The 15,251-nt window shown below is 54.4% G+C and overlaps 5 protein-coding genes across 5 annotated transcripts; 3 read left to right on the top strand and 2 right to left on the bottom strand.

Moving 5' to 3' along the window:
* Nucleotides 1–857: 857 nt before the first annotated feature.
* On the top strand, nt 858–1,255 carry CkaCkLH20_05892 (uncharacterized protein; the record flags this gene model as incomplete). The annotated part of the gene is made up of 2 exons (XM_038888609.1): nt 858–1,016; nt 1,079–1,255. The coding sequence occupies 2 exons, from the start codon at nt 858–860 to the stop codon at nt 1,253–1,255; spliced, it is 336 nt and encodes a 111-aa protein (XP_038745945.1).
* Nucleotides 1,256–2,318: 1,063 nt separating this feature from the next.
* CkaCkLH20_05893 (uncharacterized protein) lies at nt 2,319–4,763 on the top strand (the record flags this gene model as incomplete). The annotated part of the gene is made up of 3 exons (XM_038888610.1): nt 2,319–2,594; nt 2,682–3,914; nt 3,963–4,763. 3 exons carry the CDS (start codon nt 2,319–2,321, stop codon nt 4,761–4,763), a joined length of 2,310 nt encoding a protein of 769 aa, XP_038745946.1.
* Nucleotides 4,764–5,236: 473 nt separating this feature from the next.
* CkaCkLH20_05894 (uncharacterized protein) lies at nt 5,237–5,872 on the bottom strand (the record flags this gene model as incomplete). Its single annotated transcript, XM_038888611.1, has 1 exon — nt 5,237–5,872. One exon carries the CDS (start codon nt 5,870–5,872, stop codon nt 5,237–5,239), a length of 636 nt encoding a protein of 211 aa, XP_038745947.1.
* A 369-nt stretch (nt 5,873–6,241) lies between these two features.
* Nucleotides 6,242–7,444, top strand: CkaCkLH20_05895 (putative ribosome biogenesis protein nsa-2; the record flags this gene model as incomplete). Its single annotated transcript, XM_038888612.1, has 8 exons — nt 6,242–6,283; nt 6,338–6,342; nt 6,402–6,668; nt 6,727–6,790; nt 6,843–6,971; nt 7,023–7,046; nt 7,103–7,171; nt 7,229–7,444. 8 exons carry the CDS (start codon nt 6,242–6,244, stop codon nt 7,442–7,444), a joined length of 816 nt encoding a protein of 271 aa, XP_038745948.1.
* A 2,852-nt stretch (nt 7,445–10,296) lies between these two features.
* On the bottom strand, nt 10,297–12,099 carry CkaCkLH20_05896 (C6 zinc finger domain protein; the record flags this gene model as incomplete). Its single annotated transcript, XM_038888613.1, has 4 exons — nt 10,297–10,345; nt 10,404–10,602; nt 10,694–11,339; nt 11,497–12,099. 4 exons carry the CDS (start codon nt 12,097–12,099, stop codon nt 10,297–10,299), a joined length of 1,497 nt encoding a protein of 498 aa, XP_038745949.1.
* Between the last annotated feature and the right edge of the window lie 3,152 nt (nt 12,100–15,251).

Raw genomic sequence — 15,251 nt, forward strand, 5'->3', positions numbered from 1 at the left:
AGTCATCAGTATGGAAAGTAACAGAACCCCAAGTTTTCTGCGATTCAGCGAGCCCCGTTCCCCCTCAAAGACTCGACAGACGCGGGTCTCAATAGCAGTGAAAGATGACGGGTGATTACGGGAGAATCGGGAGGAAAAAATCGCGAAAATCGAGGAGGCGGTCGCGAAGAGCACGCAACAGGCGTCCGTTGGTCGTAAGAGTCGAAGGTTAGGTGTCGGGGGAAACAAAAGGAAGTGGCGTTGGAGTTGGCAAGTTTATATCTATTGGACGGGGGTCCAATACAGTTCGAAGTACCACTGTATTTCCAGTGGAGCCTGGACTTCCAGGTTGTCGGAAGTAATGGTGCCTCCGGTTCCGTTGGTGCCGAGCTTCCATGGATGCCACCCAGTCTATCAATTATCGGGCTTTCAACTGGAGGACAGCAGGGTCCCGTGCACTTACGTGGATTCGCAGGGGGGGTCGAGCGCCCAGGAGGCTGGTGAGAGAGGGTGCCACACTCTTCAGCCAATCAAAGGCGCGAAACCCCCCGCCCTAACACCAGCCTTAGGGTCGGCTATCTCAATTTTGAGCCCACACCCGCGACAAAAGGCGAAACTTTTTTCTGAGCATCTAACCTCGCCAGACTCAACCACCGCCAAAAGATCCTCCTAGGACTCGAAGATTCAGTCTCCGCCCAACCTGCGGTTAAATTGATTGACCTCTCGTGTTCTTTACAAGAAACTGTGAGTTTACCCCCGCCGCCCTTCCATTGACGACACCATCGACACTCTCCTCGTCGCATCGTCGAATCCACTTGCGAAATAGCTTCAGAACCATTGTCTGACCTTGCTCGCGCCGCAGAAATACCACATTCAAAATGAAGCACCTCGCCGCTTACCTTCTCCTCGGCCTCGGCGGCAACGCCTCTCCCTCCGCCAAGGACGTCAAGGCCGTCCTTGAGTCCGTCGGCATTGAGGCCGATGACGAGCGCCTCAACAAGCTCATCTCTGAGCTCGAGGGCAAGGACATCAACGAGGTCGGTTTCAGCCCCGAAGAATCTTCGTCTTGAGAAGGACTACGCACTAACATGTTAAACAGCTCATCTCTGAGGGCTCCAGCAAGCTCGCTTCCGTCCCCTCTGGTGGCGCTGGCGGTGCTGCCGCTGGTGGTGGTGCTGCTGCTGGCGGTGCCGCTGAGGCCGCTGCCGAGGAGGCTCCCAAGGAGGAGGAGAAGGAGGAGTCCGATGAGGACATGGGCTTCGGTCTCTTCGACTAAATACCCTCTCTACGACCATCATGATGACCGGCCGTATGCCTCACGCTCAACAAAGAAGTTGCGATGCACAATCTGGACGACACTTTCGCATGTCATGGACATGAGGGACATCTTGGGTTGGACTTCAACGACACACAATTGTGTAGGGAAACCGGCTATTTTCGGACAATTGAAAAGCTCGCTGCTTCTTTGAAACATTATCAAGTCCTGGGTGAATCTTGTGTGTCTCTGGCGTGACAGTCTCTGATAATACACTGCAGTCTGCGTCCGTGATATCGTGTTGGTCTTCCTGATTTCTTGCCCGCATTCTCTTTGCGGGGCACATGAGCCGTAAGCGGCAGAAGAAATCTTGGTGCACGCATATCCCAAGCGCTCCAGGTCAGGAGCTTTGGCCAATCCGTCTCTTGTGAACTTTTTTCCCCAGCCCCCTGCCTTCGCATTAGGCGTAGTGCCGGTGGTGCCTGACATGCAAATTTAATGCGACGAACCAGGAATGTGCCGCTGTGTCCCGCAGTCTCCAAACCCGTTGTTGCCCGGACAACTTAGCCCCATCGACTCACTTTCTCATTGGTCAGCCCCTGCTAGCCTCAAATACTGGGAACGTCGTTGAATTCGACAAGGAGCCGACACATCCCCCCCAGCAATACAAGATGCTAATGACGCGCCGCATGAACTAATCTTTCTCCATTCTCAATCTTTCGCATCATGGGCACTATCGACACGTAAATCATCCTTTTGTCGACAGCAACAATCGCTTTTCGGCCAGCAGGTGGCCTTTCGTCGAGACGTGGACGGGACGCGCCAAATTCCCTAATAACTCGCCAATCTCACACCTCAAAACAATCACCATTCCCGACCACAATCGAAAAAATAAGAAATGGCGACCGCTTCCCCTACGCCGATGGGCACCACAGGCACAGGATTGTCACGAAGACCTTCCCAAAGACAAGGCCTCCGCCGACTACCCTCGCGACCACACCTTAGCCGAAGCGAATCAAACCCTGTCCACGCGACAGCGGCCGCGCCTGCACTGTCTAAGAAGTCAGATTCACAACAATACGGCATGCACGACAGCTCCGACGACGAAATTCCCGTGCCTATGAAGCTCAGTGCTCTCACCAAGGCATTACTTAACGATGGTGGTTCCGCTGAATCCGAACGGGCGCCCTCACCGCCGCGAACGCGCCGTCGCGCAAGCAATCTCGCCGCGTCGACGACATCCGCCACCGAGGAGAGAAGGTCCCTCAGGTCCGGAAGTGCACAAGCGCAAGAGACCAGGTCCTCAAAACACTCATCGCCTATGAGAAGCCGGGAGGCTAGTCCCATACGCAAGAGGGTTGTAAGACTGAGCACGACACCGAAAAGTCTTAGCTCAATGGGTCCCGCAAAAAGACGATCTACGTCTCTCTCACGATCGACTACGCAGCGCCCTCCTTCCAGAAGTCGTCCGGAGAGCCGTGACCAGTCCTCAGACGAGAGGCAAGAGCCACCGCAAGACATCAACACGCCTGCACAGGGAGTCCGAGTTGTCCGCATTGCTGCCGGTTCCTCCGGCAACAGGAGTCGGCTTGGCAGTTCATCCGGCCGCTCACGACGGTCTGGTTCTCAACTCGAGCAGGAACATTCCGAAGAACCGGTAACTTTGGGTCGTCACCCCGCTGGTATTAATCCTGGCAGCGTCTCGCGCCACACTTCAAACGCCGGGAAAAACATCAAGCCGGAGGACAACCTTGCGTTGCAGGGCTCAATGCGCGTCAAGCGTATTGGCAAGGTTCCGGGAAGCTTTCTTAGTGGACCTGCACGACGTGGACGAAGGCGGCAGAGTGAGGAAGAGGCGGAGGCCAATGGTGAGGGCGAGGGTCTCGTTTCCAGTTTTGAGCATGATGGCCAGGGCCGCGATCTGGACAACGACTTAGCATCATCATTTTATGGAAACGGCAGGCAACTCGCATCAGGAAGTCCAGTAGCTCTGAGCGATCCTTCTAGAGCAGGTCACCGACGACCGGTCTCATATGCCGAACCGGCCCCCTCTGCTCGCCAATCACCCAAGGAGAGAGAGGAAGAAGAGCCCGAAGAGATTCACTACAGATTGCCGGCACAGCGTCCTCAGGTCCCGTCGGGTCATGACCAGGAGAACGAGCTTCCTTCCATTCTCAGAAGTTCGAAGCCCGCTGTAAGCCTCCTGGCTGAGAAGGAGGCAGAGAGGATACCGAGGCGGCCTGTCAACACCGAGGCTGCACCTCATCGATCTGCTGTGTCGCCGGAACGGAAACCTTTATCTTCCCTGGCCAACAACACACCTCGCAGACCAGCACCACCACCTCCCCCGAAGATGTCCGTGCTTGATGCTGCCACTACATCAGCCGGAGCCGCCACTACGTCTCAGGGAAAGCAGAGGCGAAATATACTTCGGGTGAATGGAAAGTCCTACACAAGGCTCGACTGTCTGGGTCGTGGCGGTAGCGCTAAGGTCTACCGTGTTACTGCAGAAAACGGAGCGATGTTTGCTTTGAAGAGAGTTTCGCTGGAGAGTGCCGACGAATCGACCATCCGAGGTTATCGCGGCGAGATCGACTTGCTGGGGAAGCTGACGGGCGTCGACCGAGTCATCAACCTGTTCGACTATGAAATGAATGACGAAAAGAGAGTCCTGACTCTGGTAAGCGAATCTGACGAAATCTGAAGAGCATGACTAACAGATATGCAGCTCATGGAAATGGGCGAGTTGGATCTCAACACTCTCCTCAGGAGTCGGCAAAATCCCGAAACTGCCAAATTTGATCCTGTCTTTGTCCGGTTTTACTGGAAAGAGATGCTCGAGTGTCTGCAATCAGTACACCAGTACGACATCGTTCACTCTGATCTCAAGCCCGCCAACTTCGTACTCGTCAAGGGCCGCTTGAAGCTCATCGATTTCGGCATCGCCAATGCCATCCAAACGGATGAGACCGTCAACGTCCACCGCGAAACCCAAATCGGCACACCGAATTACATGTCGCCTGAATCACTTTTGGACTCCAATGCTCCTAGAGGCGGCCGTGTTCCCGGAAGACCTAAATTGATGAAGGTCGGAAAGCCGAGTGACGTCTGGTCGCTTGGCTGCATATTGTACCAATTTGTTTACGGAATCCCTCCCTTCGGCCACATTGCCAACCAAATGGCAAGATGCCAGGCCATCATTAACTGGGACCACATCATCGAGTTCCCTTCCCGGGGAATGGGCGGCGTTCCCGTACCTCCATCCCTTGTACGAACTTTGAGACGATGCTTGAACCGCGAGGTTCACATGCGCCCGACTTGCGAAGAACTCCTTCACGAAACCGATCCCTTCCTCTACCCTAATGAGCTTAGCGAGAAGGCCCTCCCCATCGACGAAGAGCTGCTCGGCAGGATCATTCAGAGCGTTGTTACGAGATGCCGAGAACGCATGCCAACCGAAGCCGAGGCCATGTCGGTTTGGCCGTCAGCCTACTGGGCTAGTGTTAAAAAGGCAACGAATAGATCATGAGAAAATTTCAGGCGTTGTTGTAGGGAAGCTGTTGGAAAAAGGCGTCACTTGGCAACTTCACCTTGGATTAATGATGATGGGTAATATTCATAGCTGGGAGTCTTTGGGGTCTTGTTTTCTTTTTCTGCTGTTCATCGCAGCTGTTTTGATTCCCTTGTCTTGTTTCTACTATTCCACCGAGGTCAGACAAACCCTCCAGTTACGACAGAGTGTCTTTTTATTTTTCTTGTTTCTAGACGTTAGCACGGCCTTTGCGCCTGCATCAACTTCAAATTAAAGCCTTACCAGGCTGATATTTTAGACGCGTCAAGATCTGAAAATCGTCACCCACGTGAAATAAGTTGGTTGTCTATTGATACAGTCCCAAGTTGGGGACACTGGCACAAAATCAAATGATCTGTGATTTTTGTACACCTTTGTGCATCCTACTCAAACAACACCACCCATACCCCCCCCCCTCCCAGTCAACCTGACTATGCCTCAATCTCGTCAATAGCGTTGATCTTCAGCTCGCTGATGGCCAACGTCGTGTAGCGGTGCTTGCTCTTGACCGTCTTGACCTTCCTGTTCCTCCGCTTCGTCTTCTCCTTGAACCGCATGGGCTCGCTCTCGGTACCCGTTACCACAGCCCGGCACTCGTACAGCCTCTCGTCGACGTATGGCGCGCCCTTGAGCGTGTAATCTCTGCTACCGATGACGGACGCGCGGTTCAGACGGAGGACGTCGCCCGGTACGACGCCGGGCATCTTGAAGGGGAGACGGACGCTGTCGCCGGGCGTTACGAGGTACGGGCGGCCGTGGATGTGGAAGGTGATGTAGTGGTTCGGCTGGGCGGCCAGGAAGGGGAGGACGGCCTGCACCTGTTCGGGGATGGGGGCGGCGGGCGTCTTGGTTGGTGGAGGGGCGGCGGCGGCGGCGGCCTTCTTGGCTATTGAGGGCTCGGAAGGAGTGGCGGCAACGGGCGCATCTTGGGCGGCGGTGGTTTGGGGCTCGATGATCGGGGCCGTGGAGTTGAACCTCCGAGCTTGGATGGGGAGGAGGAATGTCGGCGGGAGGCGGGTGACGGGTGTCCTGAGCTCCAGGACGGAGCGCAGGAGAGATCGACTCATTTTTGTGATTGATTGGTTGCGAACTGGACCGCGGGGCAATCCAATTGCTCTTTAACGTTGCGCGCGACTTAGACCTGGTCGTCAATTGAAGCTCAAAAAAGTTCTGGGACGGTTAGCTTCCCGCCAGGTCCCTCGCTGCATTCGGATCAATGTCTGTTCCTGCTCCGAAAATATGCAGGGGCCCCGCCGAGGCGCCGCTGGGTGAGGTGTTTCTTATCGATAACGATAATATGTGGGGAAACACGTCCCTGGGACTTTTTTTTCTATCTGGGTGGCGGGACGTGCATCGCCGGTCAACATCACCGCAACGACCTCTCGATTCGACGTCGTATCGAAAATCTCGACAAATACAGAGCCAACACCTAGTATTTGCAGAGTCGCCGCGAGCGCAATACCGTCAAGATGCCTCAGGTAAGAATCAACATGGCAATCCCTCGTGAATGACGTCGCTAATCGAGTTTGCAGAACGAGTATGGACCTTCGCCGACCGACCTCGACACCCCGAAACATGTCTGACGATTTTTTCTAGGTACATGGAACGCTGGCGCAAGCAGCATGGACGCAGACTCGATCACGAGGAGAGGGCCCGCAAGAAGGAGGCTCGTGAGGGACACAAGGCCTCCAAGGATGCCCAGAACCTGCGTGGTCTGCGCGCCAAGATGCACGCCGAGTCCCGCCGCAAGGAGAAGATCCAGATGCGCAAGCAGCTCAAGGCTCACGAGGAGCGCAATGTCAAGACGAACAACGAGAAGGAGCCCAGCGAGCCCATGCCCGCCTACCTGCTCGACCGCAATAAGTACGCACTTTGAGAGAATTCCCGGGCGATGGAGGGGTGCTGACGTGGAGTGCAACAGCCCGGACATGGCCAAGGCCATTTCTTCGCAGATCAAGAACAAGAGAGCTGAGAAGTCCGCGAGGGTATGGACATAACTCTGGAACTGAGTTTCGTTTGGCTCTGACAAGGTTACAGTTCGCCGTTCCCCTACCCAAAGTTAGGGGTATCAGTGAGGAGGAGATGTTCAAGGTTATCGGTACCGGAAAGAAGACGCACCAGAAGACCTGGAAGAGAATGATCACGAAGCCTACGTTTGTGGGACAGGTAAGCTATCAAAGTCATCGGGTCGAGGGACGCAATTGCTGACACACACAGAACTTCACTCGTGCCAATCCCAAGGTAACTTGCCATCGCTCGACAAGCTTTTGGCTGCTGAAGATGACTAACCCGTGTAGGCCGAGCGTTTCATTAGGCCTATGGGTCTTCGTTACAAGTACACTCACTGCTGCCATCCAAAACTGGGCGTAAGTTCACTCATTCAAATTCCACATTTTGCGAACCTCCTTCTAACTTATGATCAGGTCACGGTCAAGCTTCCTATAATAGGTGTGGCTAAGAACCCGAACTCACCGCTCTATTCTAGCCTCGGAGTGCTCACGAAGGGTACCATCATCGAGGTCAATATCTCTGAGATGGGCCTGACGACAGCGTCCGGGAAGGTGGCTTGGGCAAAATACAGTCAGATAACGAACGACCCGGAGAATGACGGCTGCGTGAACTCTGTCATGCTTATTTAGCGTCAAGGGAGATATTAGAAAGGTTTGGAGCGGTCGAAAGGGTGGTTGAGGTGATCGAAATGGTGGAATCGGTCTCAGTTACGGCGCATGGAGTTGGTGGACAAAAGGGGGTCGGATGTGCCCCCGGAAAGACTGACAAAACCCCAAAACCTTAATAAACAAACGGAATTTCATTTGTGTCTCAAACGCGCAAGACAAATTAATGGCAATGGATTGCAATGGCCCAAAGTGAATCACATGATGCTGTTGTTGGGATATGACTATGTGACAGAGCAACTGCGCGGTGTGGCGGCTTCTGCTTCCATCGACTGTTCGACACCCAAGCGCAACCGTCCTACCCACGCAGTTCAATACGCCACGAACTTTACGTTGTAATTCCAATTCTTACGATCTATTATTGACGCCATACTCTCTTTCTCTGCAGTGGCAGACAATCAATATCACGGGCCACTTTATTGATTATTGACTTGCATATGCCATCCGAACTCGTGAGTTCAGATGAGGCGGGAATGGAAAGTCAAATCAAAATGACTGTCTTCGATCTGATTAGATTTGGGTCCGGCGCATATGGGATGCGATAAGTTAGAAGGATCTGTGCCGCGTACACAGTTTTGGAACTGAGCCATGCCATCGAGACGATGTGGGATGTCGTTTTCCCTGGTCACGAAGCCATACGACTCAATGCTTTGCTTGAACACGATAACGCGTTCGTTTATTGTGTTGCAAGGTCTTCCTCCATCGCTCGGGGAGCTGCTCGATTATCTCGTTCATTTCGTATTGTCGGCAACGTTCTGTCCAGCCACCTGAGACATTCATTTCTTGGTCAGGATGATCGGCTGAGTGTAGTCAGCTATCATATTCAAGTTCTTCTGATTCGGGGAAGTCATCATTAAGCTCTTTGCACCGGGCTGAGCCTCGGCAAAACGGTATGAATCTTGTTCACGTTGTGATGTCCACCCCATGCCTGCATTCGCGCGTCGTTGCACCCTCATCAGGGTCATGTCAGCCGTAGTAACATGGGGAAGCGTGACATCTTTGACGCCAGCACGGGGGACTCTTGATTCATGAACACTGAAACGACAAGAGTTTCTGCAAAAAGCTCTTGCCAAGCATCCTGGCACACCTGACGCTGACGACCTTGATGGTATAGTATAATTCCTTCTTCTTCGCAAAAGCTTCCAATGCCTTCTTTGCTGCGACTTTGCTGCTTTGCTAAATCAAGGACCAGTGATCCGAGTAATCTAGCTGCAAGATCCACGGGACTTTCAAGACCTTTCTGCTTCCGGTACATGGCCCAATACGGCCGATCCGCAGCGGTAATGAGTACATTTTCAGAGTCTGCTATTGTAGAAGGTGTGTCTGGCGCCAAGAGGTGGAACATTGATGGACTTGAGATCACCACTGTCCGCAAAGAGCTTGACGGTATCTGATGTGAGTCTCCAGGTCTTCTGCCGCGCAGTTGAATTGAAACACTCGGTCAAGACACCATCTGGCCGTCTGTGCTGCTATCCTAGAGGCGGGGTCTGCGGTGATGATCCAGGAGCCAATGAAGAACAATGAATGAAGGTTTTGAAGATAGGCATATTGACAGAAGGTTGGGGCAAAGTGCAGGAGAGTTGACTAGTCCAGTTTCGAGTTGAATCTGAATAATGGCCTTACATTTTCTGGAATGTCCACATAATGACATGATACCGATACTTGCGGAGTTGGATATGGTTTAACGTTGCTTGCGGGCCGGTGTCCCGGTTTTCAACCCGGGTCAGCTCCGGAGGCCTTTGCCGAATTGCCAGAATAAGAGTCCTAGCAGGATCATTTTTTCATGGATGGGACGACACAAATCTCAATAAATTCTTGCGGCTTTAAGCTGCCTCGTCCGGGAAGGGGGAATCTTGCACTTCTAACATACTCAAGCAGCTGCCAAGGTAGAGGCAGCCATTATTCCGAGTTCGTGTTCCGCCTGCTAGGTCTGAGATCCGAGCTTGGACTCATAGAAGAAACTTATGTAGGCCATTTCAAGAGGAGTCTCTTCGCACCAATAGATGTCGCTGCAGCCCCCAGCATCTTTGAGTCTTGCAGGTATCTCGACCGTAACCACCAAACACCGGACTAGACCAAGATATACGACGTTCTAATCGAAGATAAGAGTAACCATGCAAGAAGTCTCCTAAGGCACCTGCACCAGAAGTTCGTCTAAGCTGCTGCCGCGAGTGAAACCTTCTTGAATGGTCGGTTTCTTTCTTGCGACCTGCCGGTATGCCCGGCGCGTCCTATCCAGTCGAGACAGTATCCTATCAACATATGTGGCTGCGTGTCTTGAGTTGTCTCACATAGGTACCGGTCACATAAATTCTGTTGGGTAACGTTGCTGCCACTCAGAGACAAGTAAAGATGCAATCTAGACCAAGGCATAAAAAAACATCGAGGAAGACCGGTCCAGGGACGTTTCCTTACGATATCATTCGACGAAATTGCAAAATCTAGCCGATACAAGCGGTATCGATGCCGCATGAGTTTGTCAACAGCCTAAGTTTGTAGAGGCTATCTCCCCACGCCTTAACCACACGTTGATAAAGTAGTGAAAATTATCTGGACGTACGCAAAACATCGTTAGACTTCATTATTACCGTCCCATACACCCAGAAATCGTCCGAAGCTATCCCAAGAACCTTTGACGTTCTTGAACACAATGAGCACATCCAATGCCAGGGGCAACTTGAGCGTGACAAGTCAGCTTCGGACCAATACCAAACTCCAGTACAGAGCTAGAAATAGCCAGACCTCCAACCCATCCCATTCCCATTATGAAAGACTGATAAATTTCGAGATGTACATAGCCTGTAATGCACTTCTTCTCAAGAAGCCTCAAGCATGAAATGCTTCGTCTCCTCGACACCGAAGTTACTGAGTCACGTCAGCATACATCAACACCACTCGATGATATTCGGGGGCGTGGGCTTACATGGTAAGGAATAACCTCGCAAACTCATCAACGTCAACCGGCCTCGCAACCTTCGCAACCTCCTGCACGAAGAAGCTATTGATCATGAACAATGGCTTCTCCCTCCACGCCGAGAAGAACGCAGGAGACGACTGGGAATCCCAGAGTCCCTTGGAGAATGTCCAGCGGTGTGGCGCCATCCAGTTCGCAACACTTGGTTCTACACCGGCCCCAGTCAGCATCGCAAACCCCTAGTATCACCGAATCTCGCACAACTCATGCGTAGATACAAAAGTGGGAAAGGAACTCACCAGTTTCACCAGCCGCCTTCAAAATCTCAAACAAACTCGTAAAAATATGCCCCATCAAGACCGTCCTCCTGACACACTCATTAAACACCCAAACCTCCCACGACCTCGGCGGCCTCTGCCTCAGCGCCAAGTCATCCAACAAATGCACGTCGTCGAGGTTATCCCTCAGCCCCTCCAACTCCGTCAACCACCTCTTCAACACGCCCATGTCCCTCTCCGCCTGCGCCCTCAGCGCCACGTCCCCGTCGAAACACCGAATCGTCTGCAGCAGCCACAGCGCCTGCGCGCGCGCGAGCTTCTCGTGGCCCGTCATGGCGGCGCTGGCGGCGGCGTCCTTGGCCGTCTTGAGGACCTCGGCGGCGCCCTCGCAGATGGCGCGGATGGCCCAGCCGCGGTTCGAGTCGGTGCGGCCGGCGTAGGCGGAGATGGCGGTGTAGGCGGCGAGGAGGGGCCGCGGGGTGGAGTGGACGCCGCGGTAGAGGTGGCGGTGGATGAAGGGGGTCTGCTTGGTCCGGGCGAAGGTGAGGTGCAGGTCCTTGATGTAGTTCACCATGTAGCCGATGCGCGAGTCGGGCTCGTGGATCTGCCATGGTTGGAAGTCTCCCTGCGACATGCACTGAGTTTGCTGTTTGTCAGGGACGGGGGGCTTCGGGCAGTATGTTAGATGGATTGGGTGAGGATGGTAATGATGGATGTGATGAAAGATGGATGAGATAGATGGCGACGATGAGATCGAGGACGTGATGTGATGATGAGAATGAGATGTGGGGGAGAGATAGTAGGAAACAGACAAAGTTACTCACCAAAATGTCATCCCTCTCCATCCCGCAACATACGGATCCCATATACGGCAAATCAGGCGCCAACGTCTTGGGCGCCGTAGGGACCTGCGGCGTCTCCCACAGCTGCATCTCTCCCCCCTGTACCGGGTCCGCATTGAGAAAGTCCATGACGGAGTTGAAATCGAATCCCATGTTCGGATCCAGGTTCAGCCCCAAAGACGAAGCCGCCGTCGTCGTTGTTGCGGTTGCCGAACCGTTGGTCTCAGGCTCGTTCAAGACCAGAGTCCCGTTGATGTACGTCCCCGGCGTTGATCCCGAAGGGCTGCTGTCGAGAGTGTTGAAGTCGAAGGGATGCGGTGCCGGGGGGAGGTGGTGGGCTGTGGTATTGTCTTCGAGGTCCATGGCCTGTAGCGGATCCTCGCCGGCCGACGACGATGGACCGCCACCACCACCACCGGATGGGGGCAGGTTCTGGTACACGCAAGAGAAGTTCTTCTCTGCGCAGCGGGTGCAGCGCGGGGTCCGCTTGTCGCAGCGACGCTTGCTCCGTACGCAGGCGTTGCAGCTCTTTTGCCGGGACTTGTCCGCTGGATCCGACTCGACCAAGGGGTCTGCTGCGGACATTGTGTCTGTCTTTGCTGTGCTGCTGACCTGTCCGCTTTTATTTGATTGTGGAGAGGCGGCCTTTGTTCGAAATGAATATAAGCCGGGCTTGGTGGTTTGGAATCAACGTCTGCGACTTGCGAAGGAGAGGAAGGGTGAGTGAAGAGGATTCCAAACTCGCTCGATGAAGAATTTCCAATCCGTGTATTCTCCGACAAGTTTCGAGGAGGCAGGCAAGCTTACGCGGTTCGATAAGTCTCCGTAGGTGGTGAGTGAGATTGGCGGGATTGGATGAGAGAACGTCGGAGGGGCCGGGTGGACGTTGTGCGGAAGCGTTCAAAACTCCGCCTGTCAGAAAGTCCGCCCGCTGCGGCCCCACTCGGCGCCCCCAAACTCCGCAATCACGGGTCGCCGAAACTCCGCCCGGCAGAGATCGGTAATTTTGAACCATTACACTTCCGAAGGGGGGAGCCGCTCGGCTACCATCCTATTTCCCGGCCACGAGAGAGGAGATTTACGCATCTGGAGTGACGAAACACGTCCATCATGGATCCTTCCAAAACTCGACACATGGATTTCCTTGTTCGCCACGAGATCCCGACAGTCTGGGTCTCGACTCGGTCACCCATGGCCGTTTGCGGCGATTTCACCACGAACGAGACCGCGATGGCGTCTGCGGGGAGTGATGCGCTTGTACGAATTTCTACATCCGGCGACGACTGACGGCACGAGGTCGAGACTCTCAGTGAGTCACCAACGCGAATCTATTCGAGGGGAGCTGCACCTCCGCCTGGATAGCTGAACACTGCGCAGCTGAACAACAAAACCGAGATTGCTCTCGTCGTGATCGATATCTGATATTTGGCATGACCGCAAACAGAAGCAACAATCCACCCTTCAAACCCGCTTCCACCCTTTGAACATGACGATCGTACACGCCAACCGAAAGGTGCTCTTCGGCGAGAGGCATGCGATGGACCCGGCCCGAGCAAGGTCCTTGCCACCGCGATCCGAATTCTCCGCCCGCCCGTTTTCGGGACATCCAGTCCCTGACTGCCGTCATGTCGAGATTCCCCAGAGATCGCGACCGCATCCCACCGAATGCCATCCAGGTTTTCCAAAAATCGCCCGCACTAACAGCCGCGAATCGCCTCACTAAGCTCGTTCCGAACTCCCAAGGTTTACCCGTTGGGGGGTCGCCACGGGCTTGCCGTCGCCCTTCCTGCGACGATCCAGACCGATTCCATCCGCCAAACCCAACCCTTCCCTCACCGTCTAGAACCAGGCCTCTAATCTCCGACGCCTCGTCACACAGCTCGCCAAACGAGCCTGACCATCAGCACCTTTCTCGCCTCCATCATCGACCAAATCTTGAACTAGGGTGTTATCTCCGACGCCTCGTTACACCGTTCGCCTAAGCATACCCTCCAGTACGCCCGCAGACGGCGCCTTCTATCCATTATTAGCATCGCGTCCTTGAAACAGCCCTGGGTTTGTTCGATATCCCAAATATCCCCAGGGATCTGGAACACTCAGTTTTTTTCCATCGAACCCCAGATAAGGGGTCAGTAAAGCTGGACCGGGCAGCCAAAACTAGCTTGAGGCAGCGTCAGAGATCATTAGCTGCAGTCCCCGCCACCGTCGCGAGTTTTCCCTCGCACTTGGATCGGGCACGAACAGATCCTCAAACATGGAGAGATCGGGAGCCCGTCTCCCCGCATGCAGCACCCGGCGACCAACCGGGCGCGCACGTCTGGGGGAAATCAACACGGAGGGAGCTACGGGGTATTTCTTTTCGATCTGGGCTGAGCTGGACGTTCGAGAGAACGACGGGAAGGCAGGCTCGCTGGAGCGATAGGCACTACCTTAGCTCCCGCATCCTCATGCAGCCGCCTCCTTGTTCCCGTCTCACGCCCCCTTGCCGTTCGTTTGACCGAATGCGCGAGGGTCGCAGAGATACAGCCCGTCGTGTGTGAGGATGATCTCGAAGGGGTAAAAAAGTCCCTCAGACCTTGCTGATGTGGAATCATTGGCCTCCTCAAGGGAAAAGTGTTGGCGTAGCGTGCCACGATGCCACCACCCCGAAAGGAAATAGGAAGAATAGGCGCGCTCCAGGGGCGGAAGGATGAGCCGGCCGTTCAACCGGCCGTTCCTCTCTCTCGGGACGGACAAGAAAGACCAAGCAACGCAGGCGTCGATCATGACAGAAACATCCGAAGGACGAAGGAAGGATGGACGACTATCCCAATCATTCGAATGGGGCACATCGGCATCTTTGACCTCTATGCCGAACGCCATCGGGCGTCCAAGTTGATCTCTGGACCCTGGGGGAACCCTCACCCTAGGATCGGGCGGTTGCTTCTTGAACGCAGTAGAGCCTAGTGAAATGAGGCCGTCTTGAGGGAGGCTTGCATCCTGCGGGCCCGGACCGAAAGACGGCGGCGAACGACGGAAGTGAGAAGAAGGCATGCCACCACGAACCACAGACCGATGCCACATGTGTACGCCGTGGCTGACACTGGCCGGTGCACAGCCCGAAGCTCGAAAAGGGCACATGTTTCTGTATTACTGATCGCAATCTCCCCTTTCCCGCCAGCCACCGGAGCTGGCCACGGCCTCGTCCCACGCTGTCGCAGAAAAGTAGCCGAAATTCGCGAGACACTCGCGTATCACGATTCCTCATTCAACTTGGCTGTTGGAAAAGGCCGTCATCGTTGTCGTTGGTTTCCCGTGTTGGGATCAGGAGCTGATTGGCTTCCGTTCCCGATCCCTGGTGCTCCTGTTAGTCCCCGCGTCACCCCAGGAAGCGTTATCCCTGGCTACCGATGATTTGGTAAAGGGAGGCTATCTGCTTCTCATGTCGCCTGCCGGGTGATGAGATGGAGGGTGCCAGAAAGGGGTGGGGTGCCACGCAGTCCAGGCTTCAAAATGCGGGCAGCCGGAAAGGCACGACGCCACGAGGCGAACTAGATTGCTGCAAACAGGTTTTCGTTCCACCGCACCGCGGGTCTCAAACATGTCCAAAAAAAAGTGCCTGGTGGCTGCGGTCTGGTGCATACCTTGAGGTGCGTACACGTTTTTTCTTCTTCTTCGTCCTTATGCCAGCTGCGACATCCTGGCAAGGGGATTTTGCTTCTGTTAGGTGGGGTGATATATCACAGATCATATCGCTT

The sequence above is a fragment of the Colletotrichum karsti genome, assembly GCF_011947395.1.
Source record: "Colletotrichum karsti strain CkLH20 chromosome Unknown Scaffold17, whole genome shotgun sequence".
Lineage (NCBI taxonomy): Eukaryota > Fungi > Ascomycota > Sordariomycetes > Glomerellales > Glomerellaceae > Colletotrichum > Colletotrichum karsti.